Below are 24,186 nucleotides of genomic sequence, written 5' to 3'. Positions count from 1 at the left end.
CCTGATCACCCTGTATCTACTCCAGCGCTTAGAACGGTGCTCTGCACATAGTAAGCATTTAACAAATACCAAATACCAACATTAGTCTCCCAGGCGCTTAGTACAGTGCTCTGCACCCAGGAAGTGCTCAGTAAATATGATGGACGAATGAATTAGTAGACTGTAAGCTCACTGCGGGCGGGGTACGTGTCAGTTATATGGTTAGAATGCTCTCTCCCAAATAATAATAATAATGTTGATATTTGTTAAGCGCTTACTATGTGCAAGCACTGTTCTAAAGGGTAATGAAGGATTCTAAAGGATAAAGGGTAATCAGGTTGTCCCACGTGAGGCTCACATTTAATTCCCATTTTACAGATGAGGTCACTCAGGGCCAGAGAAGGGAAGTGACTTGCCCACAGTCACACAGCCGACAAGTGGCAAAGCCGGAATTCGAACCCACGACCTCTGACTCCCAAGAGCCCGGGCTCTTTCCGCAAGTGCTTAACAAATTTATTTTGTTTATTTCATTTAATGAGATGTGCATCACCCTGATTCTATTTAGTTGCCACTGTTATTATGCGACGTTCTTCCCCTCGACTCCATCTATCGCCATCGTTCTCGTCCGCCCGTCTCCCCCGATCAGACCGTGCGCCCGTCAAACGGCGGGGACCGTCTCTATCTGTTGCCGACTTGTCCGTTCCAAGCGCTTAGTCCAGTGCTCTGCATATACTAAGCGCTCAATAAATACTTTTGAATGAATGAATGAATGAACAAATACCAAATACCAACATTAGTCTCCCAAATGCTTAGTACAGTGCTCTGCACCCAGTAAGCGCTCAATTAATACGATCGACCGGCTGCAGGGAGAAGCGGCGCGGCCCAGCGGGCAGAACCCAGGCCCGGAAAGCAGGAGGACTCGAGTTCTAATCCCCGTTCCACCACTCATCTGCCGGGAGACCTCGGGCAAGTCACTTGGCTTCTCTGGGCCTCAGTCACCTCATCTGTAAAATGGGGGCTAAGAGCGGGCCAGGGACCGTGTCCAAGCTGAGTAGCCCGTATCCACCCCAGCGCTCAGCACAGTGGCTCGCTCGGCCCAAGTGCTTAACAAATGATATTAAATTAAAAAAAAATTGTGATGTCACTTCCTACCGTGGCACCAACAGAATCTATTTTGGAGGCAGGAGGACCAGGAAGGGGAGGAAGGGATGGAAAAGGAGAGGGAGGGGAGGACGGGAAGGGAGGATAATGTTGGTCTTTGTTAAGCGCTTACTACATGCCAAGTTCTGTTCTAAGCGCTGGGGGAGATACAGGGTCATCGGGTTGTCCCACGTGGGGCTCGAAGTCTTCAACCCCATTTTACAGATGAGGTCACCGAGGCCCAGAGAAGAATAATAACAACAACATTGGTATTTGTTAAGCGCTTACTATGTGCAGAGCACTGTTCTAAGCGGTGGGGGAGATACAGGGTCATCGGGTTGTCCCCCGTGAGGCTCACCGTCTTCATCCCCATTTTAATGATACTAATAATTTTGGTATTTGTTAAGCGCTTGCTATGTGCCGAGCACTGTTCTAAGCGCTGGGTAGACACAAGGTCATCGGGTTGTCCCACGTGGGGCTCACGGGCTTTATCGCCATTTTCCAGATGAGATCCCCGAGGCACCTAGAAGTCAAATGACTTGGCCAAAGTCACACAGCGGAGCCGGGATTCGAACCCATGCCCTCTGACTCCTAAGCCCGGCCTCTTTCCACTGAGCCACGCCGCAAGTGAGGGGCGAGGAGGGAAAAAGAGGGGAAGGGGTCGGGGGGACGACGGAGAGAGGAAGGGAAGGGGACGGCGAGGGGAAGGAGGCAACGTGGCCTCGTGGAAAGAGAGGGCCTGGGCCTGCAAGTCGGAGGACGGACAACTCGCCTGTCTCATTCATCCATTCATTCAGTCGTGCTTATTGAGCGCTTACTACGTGCAGAGCACCGTACTAAGCGCTTGGAAAGGACAATTGGGCAACAGAGAGAGACAATCCCTACTGAGAGGTCACCTCCTCCAAGAGGCCTTCCCAGACTGAGCTCCTCTTTTCCCTCTGCTCCCTCTACCCCGCCTTCCCCTCCCCTCAGCTAAGCCCCCTTTTCCCCCTTTCCCTCCGCTCCTCCCCCTCTCCCTTCCCTCCCCTCGGCACTCTGCTCGTCCGCTCAACTCTCTACATTTTCATCACCCTATTGATTTTCCTAATGAGCTGTACGGCCCCTTGATTCTATTGATTTGCTCTCGTTTTAATGAGGTGTTCATCCCCTCGATTCTATTTATTGCTACTGTTCTCGTCCGTCCGTCTCCCCCGATTAGACCGTGCGCCCGTCAACGGGCGGGGAGCGTCCCTATCCGTTGCCGAATTGTCCCTTCCAAGCGCTCAGTCCAGTGCTCTGCACAGAGTGAGCGCCCAATAAATACTACCGAATGAATCCCTGCCGGACGACGGGCTCACAGTCTAGAAGGGGGGAGACAGACAACAAAAAATAGTGAGCCACCGACCCCGGCCCCCGGCCCGCCTCTGGCCCGGCAGGCCCTTCCTCCTCAAATCCCGCCGACGATGACTCTCCCCGCCCTCCACAGCCTTATCGAAGGCCCACCTCCTCCAAGAAGCCCTCCCGGACTGCGCCCTCCTCTCCTCTTCTCCCCCTCCCTTCTGCGCCGCTCTGACTCCCTCCTTCACTGATCCTCCCTCCCGGCCCCACGGCCCATATTTATAAATCCGTAAAGATCTTTAATTGATTTATCTGTTTCTCTTCATGTCTCTGTCCCGGTCTGGACTGTGAGCTCACCGTGGGCAGGGAATGTGTCTGTCTGTTATATCGTCCTCTCCCGAGCACTTAGTGCGGCGCTTTGCACAGAGTAAGCGCTCGATGCAAATGAACGAACCCGGGTTTTCACCCCAGCTCCGCCACTTAATCACTGTGCTGTTCGTTGAGTCCTTACTACGTGCCAGGCGCTGTACTAAGCGCTGCGGTGCACGCAAGCTGATGGGACTGGACGCGGTCCTCGTCCCCCGTGGGGCTCAAGGGCTCGTTTTCCAGATGAGGTGACCGAGGCCCAGAGAAGTGAGGTAATAATGATAATGATGTTGGTATCCGTTAAGCGCTCACCGTGGGCCGAGCACCGTTCTAAGCGCTGGGGTAGACACAGGGGAATCGGGTCGTCCCACGTGGGGCTCCCGGTCTTCATCCCCATTTTCCAGATGAGGTCACTGAGGCCCAGAGAAGTGAAGTGACTCGCCCACAGTCACCCGGCTGACGGGTGGCCGAGCCGGGATTCGAACCCATGACCTCTGACTCCAAAGCCCGGGCTCTCTCCACTGAGCCACGAGGTGACTCGCCCCAGGTCACCCAGCGGACAGGCGGCGGAGCCGGGATTAGAACCCGTGACCTTCCGACTCCCGGGTCTGGGCTCTACCCACTAGGCCAGGCTGCTTTTCTGCTGCTTCTCTGCTGCCACTCGTCTGCTGGGTGACCTTGGGCAAGTCCCTTCACTTCTCTGGGCCTCAGTTCCCTCATCCGGAAAATGGGGATTCAAACTGGGAGCCCCAAGCAGCACAATCTGATTATCCTGGACCTACCCCAGCGCTTAGAACAGTGCTTGGCACATAGTAAGCGCTTAATAAATACTATAATAATAATAATGATAATGATCTTTCGTCTAGCCCAGCCTTTAGTACAGTGCTTGACATAGGGGAAGTGCTTAACAAATACCATAACTATTATCATAATCGTTAATAAAGAGGAGAAGGTGGCAGGAGAGGAGAGTGGAGGTGGAAGGACCGCGGCCTCCCGAGCGCTCAGTACGGTTAAGCACACGGTGGGCACTCAGTAAATATGACTGAATGAATGAATCACCGAATGAATGAATAAGAGGAGGAAAGGGAGGGGAAGGGGTTAAAGAAGCGGCACGGCGTAATGGCCAGAGCCCGGGCCCGGAGGTCATAAGGTCATGGGTTCTAATCCCCTCCTGGCTTCTAATCCCGTCATGAGTTCTAATCCCGGGTCCTCCACCCGCCCGCCGTGTGACCCTGGACAAGTCACCTCACTTCTCGGTACTTCAGCCACCTCACCCGGAAACGGGGACCCGGGACCGCGGGCCCCTCGTTGAGACGGGGACCGCGTCCGGACCAATCTCCGAGCTCAGTACAGTGCCTGGCACGTAGTAAGCGCCCGACAGGCACCGTCCTTCCGATCGCCGTGAAGGTGTCGGGGAGGGGACGGGGGCGAAGGGGAGGGAGGGGAAAGAGTGGGGGGCGGGGGAAGGGACAGAAGGGGAGGGGGGTCTCCCACCCCATCGCCCGGTGGCCGGTTCCGACGCCCGCGGCTCGAACCCGAGGCCCCCGGGGGACGGGAGCGAGCCTTCGACCCAAGTTGGCGGGAAAAATACTCACACGATGAGCAGGGCCGCGTAGCGGTTCCGCTCCGAGAAGCCGATGGGGAAGACGACCTGCAGCGGGAGGTCTGGGGGGGCGACAGGGCGAGGGCACGCGGTGAGGCCTCCCCTCTCCCGTCCCCTCGGCGCCCGGCGGGCCCGGGGCCGACGCCCGCACAGGGACCCTCGGGGGGCCCGGAGACCCCTTACCGTAGTCCTCGATGGAAACCGTTCGGATTTCCGGCCTGGGCATCTTCTTCCTCTGCAGGGCGGCGCTCAGCGGGGCGTTGCTCTCCAGAATGGAGAACTCTACGGCGAGCGGGGGAGAGGACGAGCCTAATAAGTACCGTGATTCGTTCAATCGTATTATTGAGCGCCGACCGGGCGCGGAGCGCTGTACTGAGCGCTTGGAAGGGACAATTCGGCCACAGATAGAGGCCGTCCCTGCCCAGTGAGGGGCTCACATGGAGAGAGCATTTGGAAGAGAAGCAGGGTGGCTCAGTGGAAAGAGGCCGGGCTTGGGAGGCAGAGGTCGTGGGTTCGAAACAGGCTCTGCCACCCGTCAGCTGTGGGACCGTGGGCGAGTCACTTCGCTTCTCCGGGCCTCGGTTCCCTCATCTGTCAAATGGGGGATGAAGACTGGGAGCCCCACGTGGGACAATCCGATGACCCCGTATCTCCCCCGGCGCTTAGAACGGTGCTCTGCCCATAGTAAGCGCTTAACAAATACCGACATTATTATTATTATTATTAAGCGCTCACTATGGGCCAAGCTCTGTGCTAAACCCTGGGGTAATAATAATAATAACGATGATGACGATGATGGCTAGTAATGATGGCATTTGTTGAGCGCTTACTAGCGACAGTAGACAGTAGACTGTCGGCTTTTTGAAGGCAGGGATTGTGTCTGCTAACTCTATTTCCCCGTGCCAAGCGCTCAGTACAGTGCTCTGCCCATGGTACGGTGGAAGATTCTTGAGGGCCGGGATCGTATGTACTAACCATATGTACTGTATGTACTGTACTATATATGTATGTATGTACTGTATGTACTGTATGTACTGTATGTACTGGACTAGACTTTAGAACGTGAGCCCGTCGTCGGGCAGGGACGGTCTCTATCTGTTGCCGAATTGTCCCTTCCAAGCGCTTAGTCCAGCGCTCTGCACATAGTGAGCGCTCAATAAATACGATCGAATGAATGGATGAATGAACTAACTTCACTGCCCTCTCCCAAGCGCTCAGCACAGTGCTCTGAGAAGCACTAAGCGTGGCTTAGTGGCAAGAGCCCGGGCTTGGGAGTCAGGGGTCGTGGGTTCCAATCCCGGTTCCGCCGCCTGTCATCTGGGTGACTCTGGGCGAGTCACTTCGCTTCTCCGGGCCTCGGTTCCCTCATCTGGAAAACGGGGACTGAGACGGCGAGCCCCACGCGGGACAACCCGATGACCTCGTATCTCCCCCAGCGCTTAGAACGGTGCTCGGCACTTAATAAGTGCTTATTATTACATTATCATTTCACCCCTCCACTTCTCCGACCTCTCTCCCACCGGTCCTGCCCCATGTTCATTCGTTCATTCAATCAGTTGCATTTTTGGAGCGCCTACTGCGGGCAGCGCACTGTACTAAGCGCTTGGGGGAGGCCGACAGAACCCTAGACGGACACAGTCCCTGTCCACAACGAGCTTAGAGACTAAATGGGGGGAGAGAGAGACGTGAATGGAATTAAATAAATGAGGGAGGTGGGCCTAAGTGGGGATGGGTTGGGGGGAGATGAAGAAAGGGAGCGAGTCGGGGCGATGCAGAAGGGGGTGGGAGAAGAGGAAAAGGGGGGCGTATTACACTCCCCTTCCTTCTCCCAGCAGCGTGGCTCAGTGGCAAGAGCCCGGGCTTCGGAGTCAGAGGTCATGAGTTCGACTCCCGGCTCCGCCACCTGTCGGCCGGGTGACCGTGGGCGAGTCGCTTCCCTTCTCCGGGCCTCGGTTCCCTCGTCTGGAAAACGGGGATTAACCGTGAGCCTCACGGGGGCCGACCCGATGACCCCGGATCTCCCCCAGCGCTTAGAACGGTGCTCTGCACATAGTAAGTGCTTAACGGATACCAACATTATTATTATTATTATTCTCCCGGCCCCCCAAGTGACCTCCCTCACCGACCCCCCCCCGCCCCCCAAATGTGGAGCCCAGAGACAAACCCTCCCCTCCCTCCCCCTGACGTGTCTGAGAGCGGGAATCTCCGCTCAGCAACGGATACTCACCTCCGGGTTGACCGGTTCTATGGATGCTGACCATGGGGACTCCAGGCCCTGGATAATATTAATAATGATAATTATTATTATGGCATTTGTAAGCGCTGACTATGTATCAGGCCCCGTACTGAGCGCTGACCTGCGCATCGTTGTGGTTCCTTTATGACCAGAGCACCGTACACTAGCTAGTTATTTAGTCCTCCCGAACCCCTCGAGAGATAGGGTTGGTATTAGAGAAGCAGCGTGGCTCAGTGGCAAGAGCCCGGGCTTGGGAGTCCGAGGTCATGGGTTCGAATCCCGGCTCCGCCACTTGTCAGCTGGGTGACTGAGGGCAAGTCGCTTCACTCCTCTGGGCCTCAGTTCCCTCATCTGTCAAATGGGGATTAACTGTGAGCCTCACGTGGGACGACCTGATGGCCCCGTATCCGCCCCAGGGCTTAGAACGGTGCTCCGCACATAGTAAGCGCTTAACAGATACCAACGTTATTGTTATTGTTCCCAGTTGACAGTTGGGGAAACTGAGGCGGGGGAGGTTCAACCCCAATGCCACAGAGGGATCGGGTGTCAGAGACGGGACTCGAACCCGGGGCCTTTGGCTTTCGGGTGATTTTAGGCGACCTCCGGGATCCTCGGCCACTCACTCCAGCTTGAGGACCCCCGTCCACCCCTTAGCCCGGTCCACCTCGCCGGGGATGCCATCCCGCTCTGGACACCCCGGAAATCGTAGCAGCTTGGCCCCGGTCACTGTCCACTCCCCGGTCGCCGTCCGGCCGCCAGGATTCATTCAATAGGATTTATTGAGCGCTTACTATGTGCAGAGCACTGTACTGAGCGCTTGGATGACTGTCCAACCCATGCCATCCGCTCCGAGGTCACCAAACAGTCCCGGTCTCCATCCGTTAGACGGTCAGCTCAGTGGGGGCTTGATTACCCTGTATCTACCTCGGCGCTTAGAACAGTGCTCTGCACATAGTAAGCGCTTAACAAATACCAACGTTATTAACATTATTGCTCTGCTCACAGGAAGCGCTTAATAAATACTGTACATTCCAAGCGCTTTGTCCAGCGCTCTGCACATAGTAAGTGCTCAATGAAAACTATCGAATGAATGTGTCTGTTTGTTGTTCTGTTGTCCTCTCCCAAGCGCTTAGTACAGTGCTCTGCACACAGGAAGCGCTCAATAAATGCCACTGAATGAATGAACGAGCGGACCGGCGGTCAGTCCCCACAGTCAACATTCAGTCGCTGGTGAGCGCGAGGCCCCAAGGTCACCGTCCAATCGCCGGTCACCGTCTGGTCTCCGGTCACTGTCTGGCCCCACAGCTACTGTCTAATCACCGGTCATTCATTCATTCAATAGTATTTATTGAGCGCTTACTATGTGCAGAGCCCTGTTCTAAGCGCTGGGGGAGATCCAGGGTCATCGGGTCGTCCCACGTGAGGCTCCCGGTCTTCATCCCCATTTTCCGGATGAGGGAACTGAGGCCCAGAGAAGTGAAGTGACTCGCCCACGGTCACCCAGCTGACAAGGGGCGGAGCTGGGATTCGAACCCATGACCTCTGACTCCCAAGCCCGGGCTCTTGCCACTGAGCCACGCTGCTTCGCTTGTGGTCTTAATCCCCGTTCCACAGATGAAGTAACAGAGGCCCAGAGAAGCCCAGTGACCCGCCCAAGGTCACGCAGCAGCCTAGGGGTGGAGAAGGGATTAGAACCCAGCTTCCTCCGGCTCCTAGGCCCGGGCTCTTCCCACCAGACCACGTTGTCCCCACCGTGCGTTAAATTCATTCATTCAGCGGTATTTATTGAGCGCCTACTGTGTGCAGAGCGCTGTGCCGGGCGCTTGGAAAGTAGAATTCGGCAACGGAGAGAGACGACGCCTGCCCGACAGCGGGCTCACGGCCTAGAAGGTGCGTGTTAATAATAATAATAATAATAATGTTGGTATTTGTTAAGCGCTTACTATGTGCCGAGCACTGTTCTAAGCGCTGGGGTAGACATAGGGGAATCAGGTTGTCCCACGTGGGGCTCACAGTCTTAATCCCCATTTTACAGATGAGGGAACTGAGGCACAGAGAAGTTAAGTGACTTGCCCACGGTCACACAGCCGACAAGTGGCAGAGCTGGGATTTGAACTCATGAGCCCTGACTCCAAAGCCCATGCTCTTTCCACTGAGCCACGTAGTCACGGATTCATCGCCGATTTGTCCATTCCAAGCGCTTAGTACGGTGCTCTGCACATAGCGAGCGCTCAGTAAATACTACTGAATGAATACTGAGACCCATTCGGTGGGTCAGGCCCTGAAAACCGTTTTGAACAGGAACCGGGGTTTTTTCCTACCTTTACAGTGTAATAGAAAATGGCGGTTCTTGGGACTGAACTGAGCGCCAAAGTAGGTGCAGCGTTCCTTCATAAACCCGCAGGAAAGACACTGCCGATTCAAGAGCCCATCTGTAGATACGCTGCAAGATAAAGACAATCAATCGATCCATCGGGTGTATTTATTGAGCGCTTCCTGAGCGCAGTCAGTAGTATTTATTGAGTGCCTAGTAAGTGCAAAACACTGGACTGAGCTCTTGGGAGATTAAGGACAATGATAATTACGGTATTTATAAGCGCTTACTGTAATAATCAGAGTATTTCTGGAGCGCTTATTAAGTGCAGAACACTGGACTGAGCTCTTGGGAGAGTAAGGACAATGATAATTACGGTATTTATAAGCGCTTACTGTAATAATCAGAGTATTTCTGGAGCGCTTATTAAGTGCAGAACACTGGACTGAGCTCTTGGGAGAGTAAGGACAATGATAATTACGGTATTTATAAGCGCTTACTGTAATAATCAGAGTATTTCTGGAGCGCTTATTAAGTGCAGAACACTGGACTGAGCTCTTGGGAGAGTAAGGACAATGATAATTACGGTATTTATAAGCGCTTACTATAATAATCAGAATATTTCTGGAGCGCTTATTAAGTACAGAACACTGGACTGAGCTCTTGGGAGAGTAAGCACAATGATAATTACGGTATTTGTTAAGCACAATGATAATTACGGTATTTGTTAAGCGCTTACTATAATAATGACAGTATTTATTGAGCACGTATTAAGTACAGAACACTGGACTGAGCTCTAGGGAGGGTGATGACAATAATAATGATCATGGGATTTGTTAAGCACTTACTATAATAATAATGTTGGTATTTGTTAAGTGCTTACTAAGTGCAAAGCACTGTTCTAAGCACTGGGGAAGATACAGGGTAATCAGGTGGTCCCACGTGGGGCTCACACTTTTAATCCCCATTTTACAGATGAGGGAACTGAGGCCCAGAGAAGTGAAGTGACTTGTCCACAGTCACACAGCTGACGAGTGGCCGAGCTGGGATTCGAACCCATGACTTTTGACTCCCAAGCCCGGGCTCTTTCCACTGAGCCACACTTCTATTGAGCACTTATTAAGTGCAGGACGCTGGACTGAGCTCTTGGGAGAGTAATAACAATGATAGTTACAGTATTTATAAGCGCTTACTATAATAGTCGTAGCATTTCTTGAGCACTTATTAAGTACAGCACACTGGACTGAGCTCTTGGGAGAGTAAAAACAATGATAATCGCGATACAGTGATAATTACGATATTTGTTAAGCGTTTACGATAATAATGATAGCATTTATTGAGCACAAGTAAGTGCAGATCACTGGACTGAACTCTTGGGAGAATAATAATAATAATTATGGCATTTGCTAAGTGCTTACTATAATAATTATAATGATAGTGACAGATTTATTGAGCACTTACTAAGTGTAGAACACTGGACTGTGCTCTTGGGAGAGTAATAATGATAATTGTAGTATTTGTTAAGCATTTACTGTAATAATAATGGTATTTATTGAGCACGCATTAAGTGCAGAACATCGGCTCGAGCTCTTGGGAGAGGAATGATAGTGATAATTATGGTATTTGTTAAACGTTTACCATAATAATAATAGCATTTATTGAGCGCTGATTAAGTGCAGAACACCGGACTGTGCTCTTGGGACAGTAATAACGATAACTGTGGTATCTGTTAAGTGTTTACTATAATAATAGCGTTTATTGAGCACTTACTAAGGGCAGAAAACTGGACCGTGCTCTTGGGAGAGTAATAACGATAAACATTTACTATGATAATAATAGTATTTATTGAGAATGCATTAAGTGATTGAATGGGAGAGTAATAATAATCATGGTATTCGTTAAGTGCTTACTATAATAATAGTAGGATTTATTGAGCACCTATTAAGTGCGGAACACTGGACTGAGCTCTTGGGAGAGTAATAATAATAATAATTATGGTATTTGTTAAGTGCTTACCATAATAATTCTAGTATTTATTGAGCACCTATTAAGTGCAGAACACTGGGCTGGGCTCTTGGGACAGTAATAATGATAATTCTGGTATTTGTTAAGTGCTTACTGTAATAATAATAATAGGATTTAGTGAGCATTTCTTAAGTGCAGAACACCGGACTGGGCTCTTGGGAGAGTAATAACGATAACGACGGTATGTGTTAAGCGCCCACTGTGTGCCGAGCACTGATATAAGCGCTGGGGGAGATACAAGGCGACCAGGTTGTCCCCCCCATGGGGCTCACGGTCTTCATCCCCATTTTCCAGATGAGGTGACCGAGGCCCAGAGAAGCAAAGCGACTTGCCCAAGGTCACCCAGCAGACAAGCGGCGGAGCCGGAATTAGAACCCACGACCTCCGACTCCCAAGCCCGGCCTCTTTCCACTAGGCCACGCTGACGGGTTGTGCCCCCGTGGGGCTCACGGTCTCAATCCCCACTTTACAGATGAGGGAACTGAGGCCCAGGGCAGTGAAGTGACTCGCCCAAGGTCACACAGCCGACGAGGGGGCGGAGCCGGAATTAGAACCCACGACCTCTGACTCCCAGGCCCGGGCTCTGCCACCTTGGTGGACGGGTACCCCGCCCATGTCGAGCTTACAGTTAGAAGGGGAGACAGACATTAAAATCCGTCGATCGAAGGTATTTATTTGGCCCCGACTGTGTGCAGAGCACTGGACTGAACGCTGAGGAGGGGACAATATAGTGGACTTGGGAGACACGTTCCCTTGCCCGCAAAGAGCTGACGGTCTAGAGGGGGAGACGGGTATTAATAGAAATAAATGTTGGTATCTGTTAAGCGCCTCCTCTGTGCCGAGCACCGTTCTAAGCGCCGGGGGAGATACCGGGTCATCGGGTCGTCCCCCGGGAGGCTCACGGTCTTCATCCCCATTTTCCAGATGAGGGAAACCGAGGCCCAGAGAAGTGACGTGACTTGCCCGAGGTCCCCCGGCAGAAAAGTGGGATTAGAACCCAGGTCCTCTGACTCCCAGGCCCGGGTTCTTTCCACTAGGCTGAGAAGCGGCACGGTGCGACGGCTAGAGCACAGGCCCGGGAGTCAGAAGGTCATGGGTTCTAATCCCGGCTTCCCCACTTGCCTGCTGCGCGACCCCGGGCAGGTCGCCCCTCTTCTCCGGGCCTCGGTTTCCTCATCTGGAAAATGGGGATGGAGACCGTGAGCCCCACGGGGGACAGGGAATGCGTCCAACCCCATCGACCTGTATCCACCCCAGTGATCAATACAGTGTCTGGCACGTAGTACGTACCGCGCGCTTACCGTGTGCGGGACACTGTTCCAAGCGCTGGGGAGAGTCCAAATCAGCAACGGAAAGGGACGATCCCCGCCCGCTGCGGGCTTCGGGTGTAGAAGGGGCCACCGGGCCTCCCGCCACCCGGGCCCCAGATTCATTTAGTCGGTGGTATTTACTGAGCGCTTACCGTGCGCAGCGCACCGTTCTAAGTGCTGGGGAGAGTAGTACGTAGTGAGTAGTAAGTAGTGCGTGTCTATTTCTTTTCTTTCGTTGTCCGTCTCCCCCATTTAATAATCATAATAATGGTGGTACCTGTTAAGCGCTTACTATGCGCAGAGCACTGTTCTAAGCGCCGGGGTAGAGACAGGGGAATCAGATTGTCCCACGTGGGGCTCGCCTTTTTAAATCCCCATTTTTCCAGATGAGGTCACCGAGGCACCGAGAGGTTAAGTGACTTGCCCGAGGTCACACAGCAGACGGGTGGCGGAGCCGGGATTAGAACCCACGACCTCCGACTCCTGAGCCCGGGCTCTTTCCACCGAGCCACGCCGCTTTAGACCGCGGGCCCGTCACCGGGCGGGGACGGTCTCTATCCGTTGCCCAACTGTCCATTCCCAGCGCTCAGTCCGCTGCTCTGCACACGGTAGGCGCTCAATCCATACGACCGAACCAACGGTAAGCGCTTAACTAATAGCAGAATCATTATTATTAGCCCCGGGCGGAAACGCCCGAGGGTCCCCCGCGTCCTGGAAGAAGAACCGGAGATCTCCTCCGGAAGGATCCCGTCCCCGGGCCGGTTGGGAAGGACGCGGGCGCGGAGGCAGGGGGCTGGCCCGGGTGACCCCGGGGCGCCGTCGGCCCGGCTCACCTGTGGAGCTGCCGGCCCTGGGGCGAGGCCTCGGTGCTCAGGAAGAAGCTGCGGGGAGGAAGGAGACGGCGCCGGGATGAGGGCCGGAGGCGGTGGACCCCCCGCCCGACCCCGCCCGGACCCCCCCCGTGGCCACCCCGCTCGGCACGACGTGACCCCCGGGTCACGGACCCCCGAGGGAACCGCCGGGGTCAGGGGGCCAACGTCACCCACGCCACCCTCCCCCCCGTCACGGACCTCCGAGGGGACCGGATGGAGTCGGGGGGCAGGCCAGGGTCCTCGCGGGCCCGGGGCCGTGGCCCCCCTACTAAGGGAGGAGGGGTCAGGGGTCACAGCCCGGCGACATCCCGGACCCGGGGCCGCGGCCCCCCATGAGAGGAGGTCGTGTCGGGGGTCAGAGGTCAGCGACGTCACAGACGCGGGGCCGCGGCCCCCCCGAAGGGAGGTGGCTGGGTCAGGGGCACAGGTCGGCGACGTCCAGGTCCCCGGGTCGCGGCCCCCCCCCCGTCGGGAGGAGGCGCGGTCTGGGGTCACAGGCCAACGTCATCCCAGACACGGGGGCCCCGGAGGGAGGAGGCCGGGCCGGGGGCTCGGGCCGGTGTCACGTCAAGGCCGCCGGGTCACGGCCCCCGTCGGGAGGAGGCGGGGTCGGGGGGTCACAGGTCAGAGACATCCCAGACACGGGGCCCCGGCCCTCCGAAGGGAGGAGGCCGGGTCGGGGGCACAGGTCAGCGACGTCAGGGTGCCCGGGGTCACCACCCCCGTCGGAAGGCGACGTCACAGACGCGGAGGGAGGAGGGCACGGGTCGGTCACGTCGAGGCCGCCGGGTCACGACCCCCGTCGGAAGGAGGCGGGGTCGGGGGTCGCGGGGCAGCTTGGCGGCGGGGTCCGGGGTCAGGGGGCCCGGGGCGGCCACGGCGGGGCGGCCCGGGCACTCACATCTTCTGGGCGTCCTCGTCGTAGGCCAGGATCCTCAGAACCTCCCAGCTTCCGGACGTCAGGTGCCGGACGCTCGCCCGCTCGGCCTTGCCCTGAAAGCGGCACGGACAGCAGACCCCTTCTCGCTCTGCGCCTTCCGGTGGTCTATTCGGTTTTTTGATTTGGGGATTTACGGTGGTATCCGTTAAGCGCTCACTACGTGCGGGGCACCGTTCTAAGCGCCGGGGGAGATCCGGGGTCACCAGGCTGTCCCACGTGGGCCTCGCGGTCTCCGTCCCCATTTTACAGATGAGGGAAGGTTCGTTAAGTCCCGAACCAAGGACTGGGATAGATCTGAGTTCATCAGGTTGGACCCAGTCCCCGTCCCCCGTGGGGCCCCCAGTCTCCACCCCCATTTTCCAGACGAGGTCACTGAGGCCCAGAGAAGTGAAGCGGCTCGCCCAAGGTCACCCAGCGGACAAGTGGTAGAGCCGGGATCAGAACCCAGGTCCTTCCGACTCCCAGATCGGGCTCTACCCACTAGGCCTCGCTGCTCCTCCCCTAGCGCGGTATCTCCACCTAGGGTGGTGAAAAGGCTCGGGCCCGGGAGACAGAAGGACCCGGGTTCTAATCCCGGTTCCACAGTTTGTCTGCTCCTTAACAAGTCACTTCACTCCTCTGGGCCTCAGTTCCCTCATCTGGAAAACGGGGATGAAGACCGGGAGCCCCACGTGGGACGGGGACTGCGTCCAACCCGATTAGCTCGTATCCACCCCAGCGCTTAGTACAGTGCCTCGCGCATAGTAAGCGCTCAACAGATACCATTTTTTAAAAAAAACATGAGGTTTCGGCAGCCAGCTCAGACGGCCGCTGACGGGGTGGGGGTTTTCTTCCCCCACTCCTCCGCCCGGTACCCCCCATTCCAGGTCCGTGACTCTACTGGGTTTCCACCCCCGACCCCCCCCATCAATCCATCCATCAACCCCCCCCGCCCCCCACAATAATTACGGTTTTCGTTATGGTATTTGATAAGCGCTTACTGTGTGCCAAGCGCTATTCTAAGCGCTGAGGTAGACAGAGGGTCATCGGGTTGTGCCCCGTGGGGCTCACAGCCTTCAACCCCATTTTGCAGATGAGGCAACTGAAGCCCAGAGAAATGAAGTGACTTGGCCAAGGTCACACAGCAGACAAGTGGCGGAGCCGGGATTCGAACCCAGGACCCTCTGACTCCCAAGCCGGGGCTCTTGCCGCTGAGCCACGCTGCTTCTCGTGACTGTAAGCTTCTCTCTAGACTGTAAGCGTGTTGTGGGCAGGGAACGTGTCTGTTATATTGTTAGACTTTACTCTCCCAAGCGCTCAGTACAGTGTTCTGCACACAGTAAGTGCTCAGTTAATACCAAGGATTGCTCAATCAACCGATCGGACATACCCAGCGAGAAACTACCGTGCGCAGACCACATAATGATAACTGTCATATTCGCTCAATGGAAAGAGCCCGGGCTTGGGAGTCAGAAGTCATGGGTTCGAATCCCGGCTCTGCCGCTGGTCAGCTGGGTGACTGTGGGCGAGTCACTTCACTTCTCTGGGCCTCAGTGACCTCATCTGTCAAATGGGGATGAAGACCGGGAGCCTCACGTGGGACGACCCGATGACCCTGTCTCTCCCCCAGCGCTTAGAACAGTGTTCTGCACGTAGGAAGCGCTTAACAAATACCAACGTTATTATTATTATCACCAAGCTCCGGGGTGAATACCCGGTGCTTGGCACATAGTAAGTGCTTAACAAATACCATTACTGGACCGTCTCTATCTGTTGCCGACTTGTCCATTCCAAGCGCTTAGTCCAGTGCTCTGCACATAGTAAGCGCTCAATAAATACTATTGAATGAATGGATGATGATTATTATTATCATTATTATTACAAGCAAATCGGGTTGGACACAATCCCTGCCCACTTGGGGCTCACAGTCTTCGTCCCCATCTTACAGGTGAGGTAGCTGAGACCCAAGGAAAATGGTAGTATCTGTATTTGTTAAGCGCTTACTATGTGCAGAGCACTGTTCTGAGCGCCGGGGGATACAAGGGGATCAGGTTGTCCCACGTGGGGCTCACAGGCTTCACCCCCATTTTACAGATGAGGGAACTGAGGCCCGGAGAAGTGAAGTGACTCCCTCGGTGAACTCATCCGCTCTCACGGCTTCGCCTACCGTCCCTACGCAGATGACACGCGGTTCTGCATCTCCGCCCCCGTCCTCTCCCCCTCCCTTCGGGCTCGCGTCTCCTCCCGCCTCCGGGACGTCTCCGCCCGGACGTCGGCCCGCCGCCTGAAACTCGACGTGAGCGAGACCGAGCCCCTCGTCTTCCCTCCCGAACCCGGTCCTCTCCCGGACTTCTCTATCGCCGTGGACGGCGCGACCGTCCTTCCCGTCTCTCGGGCCCGCGATCTCGGCGTCGTCCTCGACTCGTCCCTCTCGTTCACCCCACGCGTCCTATCCGTTACCGAGACCCGCCGGTCTCACCTTTCCGATATCGCCGAGATCCGCCCTCTCCTCTCCACCCGGACGGCTACCTTACCGCTACGGGCTCTCGTGATATCCCGGCTAGACTACCGTGTCGGCCTCCTCTCCGACCTCCCTCCGTCCTCTCTCGCCCCGCTCCGGTCTATCCTTCGCTCCGCCGCCCGGCTCGTCTTCCCGCAGAAACGCTCTGGGCCCGTCACTTCCCTTCTTAAACACCTCCGGTGGTGGCCCGTCGACCTCCGCTCCAAACAGAAACTCCTCACTCTAGGCTTCGAGGCTCTCCGTCACCTCGCCCCTTCCTACCTCTCCTCCCTTCTCTCTTTCTCCCGCCCACCCCGCCCGCTCCGCTCCTCCGCCGCCCGCCTCCTCGCCGTCCCCCGGTCTCGCCCGTCCCGCCGTCGACCCCCGGGTCGCGTCCTCCCGCGGTCCCGGAACGCTCCCTCCTCACCTCCGCCAAACCGATTCTCTTCCCCTCTTCGAAACCCTACTTAAAACTCACGTCCTCCGAGAGGCCTTCCCAGACCGAGCTCCTCTTCTCCCTCTACTCCCTCCGCCATCCCCCCTTTATCTCTCCGCAGCTAAACCCTCTTTTTCCCCTTCTCCCTCCGCTCCTCCACCTCTGCCTTCCCATCCCCACGGCACCGTACTCGTCCGCTCGACTGTATATATTCCCGTCGCCCTATTTATTTTGTTAATGAAATGTACGTCGCCTCGATTCTATTTAGTCACCATCGGTTTTTACGAGACGTCCTTCCCCTCGACTCTATCTATCGCCGTCGTTCTCGTCCGTCCGTCTCCCCCGATCGGACCGTGAGCCCGTCGGACGGCGGGGACCGTCTCTATCTGTCGCCGACTCGTTCGTCCCGAGCGCTCGGTCCGGTGCTCTGCACATAGTGAGCGCTCAATAAATACTATTGAATGAATGAATGAATGAATAAGTGCTTAAGAAGGAAGTGAAGTGACTGACCCAAGGTCACCCAGCAGACAAGTGGCGGAGCCGGATTCGAACCCAGGTCTTCCGAATACCAAGGCCCGGTCTCTACCCGCTAGACCCTCCTGTTTCTCTTCAAAGACAAGAGCGCGGTTGAGTTAGTAGGCGTGACCTCTCCCCCGTGCGGGACAGGGACTGAGTCCAACCCGAGTCGCTTGTATCCACCCCAGCGCTTAGTACAGTGCCTGGCACATAGTAAGCACTTAACAATTGCCATTATTGGCATTATGTTGGCTCTACCCCAGTCCTTGGCACCTAACAGCATGGCCCGGCTCTGCCACCTGTCAGCTGTGTGACCGTGGGCAAGTCACTTCACTTCTCCGGGCCTCAGTTCCCTCATCTGGAAAATGGGGATGAAGACCGAGAGCCTCCCGGGGGACGACCGGATGACCCCGGATCTCCCCCAGCGCTTAGAACGGCGCTCGGCACGTAGTGAGCGCTTAACAAACACCGACATTATCATTATTCTTATTAGAGCCTGGGTTTGGGAATCAGAAAGTCATGGGTTCTAATCCCGCCTCCGCCACTTGGTCTGCTGTGTGACCTGGGGCAAGTCACTTCACTTCTCCGGGCCTCAGTTCCCTCATCTGTCAAATGGGAATGAGACGGCGAGCCCCACGAGGGACAGGGACTCTGTCCAACCCGCTTTGCTTGTATCCAGCCCAGCGCTTAGTAGGGTGCCTGGCACGTAGTAAGCGCTTAACAAATGCAACGGTAATAATAATAAGATGGTAGGGACGTGACGAATCCCACCACGGTTGTTATTACGCCTTCAAGGAGCCTACAGGCTGCTGCGTGTAGAGCAGTGGGCGAGTGACTTCACTTCTCTGGGCCTCAGTGACCTCATCTGGAAAATGGGGATGAAGACTGGGAGCCTCGTGGGGGACGGACAGCATCTAACCCGATTTGCTTGTATCCACCCCAGTGCTTGGCATAGGGCTTGGCACAGAGTAAGCGCTTAACAAATACCATTATTATTATTGTTATTGTTGTTGTTATTACAAAGCAGCAGCGTGGCTCAGTGAAAAGAGCACGGGCTTTGGAGTCAGAGGTCATGAGTTCGAATCCCAGCTCTGCCACTTGTCGGCTGTGTGACCGTGGGCAGGTCACTTCACTTCTCTGGGCCTCGGTTCCCTCATCTGGAAAATGGGGATTAAGACCGTGAGCCCCACGTGGGACGATCCGATTCCCCTGTGTCTACCCCAGCGCTTAGAACGGTGCTCGGCACATAGTAAGCGCTTAACAGATACCAACATTAAACATTATTACAAATCTGGTTTGCCCAGATTTCCGAATTAGCCGAAATCCCAAGCCCATTTCTGTGGTCAGTTTCTCATCCGCTCCAATTAATAATAATAATAATAATAATGATGATAATAAAGTTGGTATTTGTTAAGCACTTACTATGTGACAAGCACTGTAGTGAGTGCTTGCGTAATAATAATAATGTTGGTATTTGTTAAGCGCTTACTATAAGCCCGTCCAAGGGCAGGGACCGTCTCTATCTGTTGCCGACTTGTTCATTCCAAGCGCTCAGTCCAGTGCTCTGCACATAGTAGGCGCTCAATAAATACTATTGAATGAATGTGCAGAGCACTTTTCTAAGCACTGGGGGAGATACAGGGTGATCAGGTCGTCCCACGTGAGGCTCACCGTTGATCCCCATTTTACAGATGAGGTCACTGAGGCCCAGAGAAGTGAAGTGACTCGCCCACGGTCACCCAGCGGACAAGTGGCAGAGCCGGGATTCGAACCCATGACCTCTGACTCCCAAGCCCGGGCTCTTTCCACTGTGCCACGCTGGAATTGTACAGTAATATTAAGGTTGGTATTTGTTAAGCGCCTACTGTGTGCAGAGCACTGTTCTAAGCGGTGGAGTACTTACGGGGTAACCAGGTCCTCCCACCTGAGGCTCCCGGTCTTCACCCCCATTTTCCAAATGAGGGAACTGAGGCCCAGAGAAGTGAAGGGACCCGCCCACGGTCACCCAGCTGACGGGTGGCAGAGCCGGCATTCGAACCCATGACCTCTGGCTCCCGAGCCCGGCCTCTTTCCGCTGAGCCGCGCTGCTCCTCTAACCAACGCTGCGGTCACGCGAGCCCCTCATTGGGCAGGGATCGTCTTTACCTGCTGCTGAACTGTACGTTCCCAGTGCTCAGTACAGTGCTCTGCACGTCGCTCTCCCAAGCGCTCGGTACGGCGCTCCGCACCCAACTAAAGGCGAATGAATGAAGGGCGGCCGTCCGCCGTCCTCCCGGGAGCGGATCCACAGGCTTTCCTTGGGAAAAATCCAGTTGGCCATCGCCTTCCGCGGGGTCAACTCGAGTGTCCGCCGCGGCCCGGCACGGGGGAGTTTGGAGCGGTAGCCCCGGCCTGCCGCTCGCTAGCCACCGCCCCGGCCGGGAATGGCAAGGACAAGCCCTCTGCCTCACCCTCCGTCCCGCAGCCGACGCCGGGACCGTCCCGGAAACTCTCCAGGTGCCATCCCGTGAGCGGGGGGGATCATTTCCGTCTGATTTTTCTCCCCCTTCTAGACCGTGAGCCCATTGCTGGGCGGGCATCGTCTCTATCTAATAATATTGGTATTTGTTAAGCGCTTACTCTGTGCAGAGCACCGTCGTAAGCGCCGGGGGGGGATACAGGGTCATCAGGTGGTCCCCCGTGAGGCTCCCGGTCTCCATCCCCATTTTCCAGGTGAGGGAACCGAGGCCCAGAGAAGTCAAGTGACTCGCCCACAGTCCCCCAGCCGACAAGGGGCGGAGCCGGGAGTCGAACCCATGACCTCTGACTCCCAAGCCCGGGCTCTTTCCACCGAGCCGCGCCGCTTCCCTATCTGTTGCCCAAGTGGACTTTCCAAGCGTTTAGTACAGTGCTCTGCACACAGTAAGCGCTCAATAAATAGGTTTGAACGAGAAGCAGCGCGGCTCAGTGGAAAGAGGCCGGGCTTGGGAGGCAGAGGTCATGGGTTCGAATCCCGGCCCCGCCCCTTGTCGGCTGGGTGACTGCGGGCGAGTCACTTCACTTCCCCGGGCCTCGGTGACCTCACCTGGAAAATGGGGATTAACCGTGAGCCTCCCGTGGGACGACCCGATGACCCCGTATCTACCCCGGCGCTTAGAACGGTGCTCGGCCCAGAGTAAGCGCTTAACAAACACCAACATAATTGTTATTATTATTATTAAGGAATGATTCTAAATCTCCCGGAGGTGTTCCCGCCCATGGTACTGACCCAGGAATCCCAGCTCTACGGGGAACGGAGATTTCTTGAGGCCACCGAGGAGAAAGCCAACTGAGCCGCTAATAATAATGATAACTGCGATATTTGTTTAAGCGCTTCCTGTGTGCCAAGCACCATCCTAAGCGCTGGGGGGACACGAGGTGATCAGGTCGCCCCAGGTGGGCCTCCCAGTCTTCCTCCCCCATTTTCCAGATGAGGTCACTGAGCCCCAGAGAAGTGCAGTGACTCGCCCAAAGTCACACAGCTGACAAGGGGCAGAACTGGGATTCGAACCCACGACCTCCCACTCCCAAGCCCGGGCTCTCGCCGCTGAGCCGCGCTGCATCTCCCTAAGCTGTGACTTGTCGCTAAGGAGGATTATGATTTTATTTATTCACTCATCTATTTATTCATTTATTTTACGGCATTTGTCAAGAGCTGACCACGTGCCAGACGCTGTACTATAATAACAGCAGTAATGATGGTATTTATTAAGCGCTTACCACGTCTGCCTTGGGACCTCGGACAAGCCGCTTCACTTCTCTGGGCCTCAGTGACCTCATTTGTAAGATGACGATTAAGACCGTGAGCTCCGTCTGGGACAGGGACTGTGTCCAACCTAATCTGCTTGCATCCACCCCAGCGCTTAGTACAGTGTCTGGCACACAGTAAGTGCTTAACAAATGTCATTATAATTACTATGCCAGGCACTGTACTAAGCGGTGGGGCGGATACCGGACAATCAGGTTGGACACAGTCCCTGTCCCACGCGGGGCTCACCGTCTTCATCCCCATTTTCCAGATGAGGTCCAGAGAAGTGGAGCGGCTCGCCCAAGGTCACACAGCAGACAAGTGGCGGAGCCGGGATTAGAACCCAGCTCCTCTGACTCCCAGGCCCGGGCTCTCTCTCCCCTAAGCCATGCCGCTTCTCATGGTGTGCCAAGCACTATGATAATACTAATGTTGGTATCTGTTAAGCGCTCACTACGTGCCGAGCACCGTTCTAAGCGCTGGGGGAGACACAGGGGAATCGGGTCGTCCCCCGTGGGGCTCCCCGTCTTCGTCCCCATTTGGACAGATGAGGGAACTGAGGCCCCGCGCCGAGAAGTGAAGCGACTCGCCCACAGTCCCACAGCTGACAAGCGGCAGGAGCCGGGATTCGAATCCACGACCTCTGACTCCCAAGCCCGGGCTCTTTCCACTGAGCCGCGCCGCTTCCCTAGGCTAAGCGCTAGGTGACATCTGGTCCCTGTCCCAAAGCAAAGGAAGGGGGTCCCTGGGGGTCCCTGGGGGAGGGGGTGGAGGGGGGGGAGGGCTGCATCCATTCAGACAGTCATTCATTCATTCATTCCATTTTATTTATTGAGCGCTTACTGTGTGCAGAGCACTGTACTAAGCGCTTGGAGAGGACGATACAACAATAAACCGACACATTCCCTGCCCACAGTGAGCTTATATTCATTCATTCGATCAATCGTATTTACTGAGTGCAAAGCACTGTACTAAGCGCTCGGGAGAGGGCAAAAGAACAATAAACCGATCCATTCTCGGCCCACAAGGAGGTGACATTCACTCATTCATTCATTCATCCGTATTTATTGAGCGCAAAGCATTGTTCTAAGCGTTTGGGGAAGCAGCGGGGCTCACTGGAAAGAGCCCGGGCTTGGGAGTCAGAGGTCATGGGTTCGAATTCCGGCTCTGCCTCCTGTCAGCTGTGGGACTGTGGGCCGGTCACTTCGCTTCTCCGGGCCTCAGTTCCCTCATCTGTCAAATGGGGATTAACTGTGAGCCTCACGTGGGACGACCCGATGACCCCGTATCTCCCCCGGCGCTCAGAACGGTGCTCTGCACCTAGTAAGCGCTTAACAAATACCAACGTTATTATTATTATCATTACTTGGGAGAGGACAATAGAACAATAAACCAACACATTCTCTGCGTGCAAGGAGCTGACATTCATTCATCCGTCCGTCCGTCCGTCCGTCCGTCCGTCCGTCCGTCCGTCCGTCCGTCCATCCATCCATCCATCCATCCATCCATCCGTATTTATCGAGCACAAAGCCTTGTTCTAAGCACTTGGGAGAGGACAATAGAACAATAAACCAACACATTCTCTGCTTGCAAGGAGCTGACATTCATTCATTCATTCACCCATTCGTATTTATTAAGCATTTACTGTGTGCAAAGCACTGTACTAAGCGCTTGGGAGAGGACAACAGAACAACAGACACATGCTGTGCCCACAACATGCTGCCAGCCAGCCATTCATTCATTCATTCATTCATTCATTCAATCATATTTACTGAGGGCTTCCTCAGTGTAAGCCCGTCGATGGGCGGGGACGGTCTCTATCTGTTGCGGAATCGTCCATTCCAAGCGCTTAGTCCAGTGCCCTGCACATAGTAAGCGCTCGATAAATACTACTGAATGAATGAGTGCAGAGCACTGTTCTAAGCGCTTGGGAGAGGACGATAGAACAATAATCTGACACATTCCCTGCCTGCAAGGAGCTGCCATTCATTCATTCATGAAACAGCATTTATTGAGCACTCACTGAGCGCAAAGCATTGTTCTAAGCGCTTAGGAGAGGACGGTAGAACAATAAAACAACACATTCCCTGCCCACCAGAAGCTGACATGAATCAATGAATTAGTTAATTCATTGATTCATTCATTCATTTATTCATTCAATCATTTTCTGGGTGCTTACTGAGTGCAAAGCATTGTTCCGAGCCCTGGGGAGAGGACAACAGAATAATAATCTGACGCATTCCCTGCCTGCAAGGAGCGTGTCTCAGTGGAAAGAGCCCGGGCTTGGGAGTCAGAGGTCAGGAGTTCGAATCCCAGCTCTGCCACTGGCAGCTGGGTGACCGTGGGCGAGTCACTTCACTTCTCCGGGCCTCAGTTCCCTCATCTGTAAAATGGGGTTGAAGACTGTGAGCCCCACGTGGGACGACCCGATTCCCAGGTGTCCGCCCCAGCGCTTAGAACAGTGCTCGGCACATAGTAAGCGCTTAACAGATACCAACATTATTAAGGAGCTGGCACTCATTCATTCATTCAATCGTATTTATTGAGCACTTACTGAGTGCAGAGCACTGTCCTAAGCGCTTGGGAGAGGGCAGAAGAACGATAATGATAGATTCCCTGCCCGAGGGGAGACAGACACGAATCGAAATCAACCGAATCGGAGGTGCGGACACGGGTTGGCGGAGGGTGGTAAGGGGCCGGGGGGGGAGGGCGAAGCCTGACCTGAACCCGGAACATGGCGATGTGATGAAACTCCCCTCTCCCGCCTTGCTTCACCGGCACCGTCATGAAGAACGTGCGTCCGTCCCCGGAGAACACCGGCTCTTCGTTCTGCACACGCAAACGTCACACGCGGCGAGAGCTTCGGGCCCGTGTTCCCCGACCCGCC

General features: G+C 55.2%; 1 protein-coding gene across 2 annotated transcripts in view; it reads right to left on the bottom strand.

Moving 5' to 3' along the window:
- DPP10 (dipeptidyl peptidase like 10) overlaps positions 1-24,186 on the bottom strand; it is a 184,745-nt gene that overhangs the window by 33,143 nt on the left and 127,416 nt on the right. For both annotated transcript variants that reach the window (XM_029073455.2, XM_029073464.2), the window contains exons 13-19: positions 24,021-24,128; positions 14,064-14,155; positions 13,124-13,171; positions 8,963-9,084; positions 6,633-6,680; positions 4,589-4,687; positions 4,398-4,467 (exon numbers count right to left, since the gene is read on the bottom strand). In XM_029073455.2, the coding sequence (XP_028929288.1) occupies positions 4,398-4,467; positions 4,589-4,687; positions 6,633-6,680; positions 8,963-9,084; positions 13,124-13,171; positions 14,064-14,155; positions 24,021-24,128 (587 nt within the window). The remainder of the gene's footprint in view (positions 1-4,397; positions 4,468-4,588; positions 4,688-6,632; positions 6,681-8,962; positions 9,085-13,123; positions 13,172-14,063; positions 14,156-24,020; positions 24,129-24,186) is intronic.

Source organism: Ornithorhynchus anatinus, chromosome 1, assembly GCF_004115215.2.
Source record: "Ornithorhynchus anatinus isolate Pmale09 chromosome 1, mOrnAna1.pri.v4, whole genome shotgun sequence".
In the NCBI taxonomy this organism is placed as follows: Eukaryota; Metazoa; Chordata; class Mammalia; order Monotremata; family Ornithorhynchidae; genus Ornithorhynchus; species Ornithorhynchus anatinus.
Note: the sequence above shows the minus strand (reverse complement) of the source record. Positions and strands in the feature narration are given on the sequence as shown.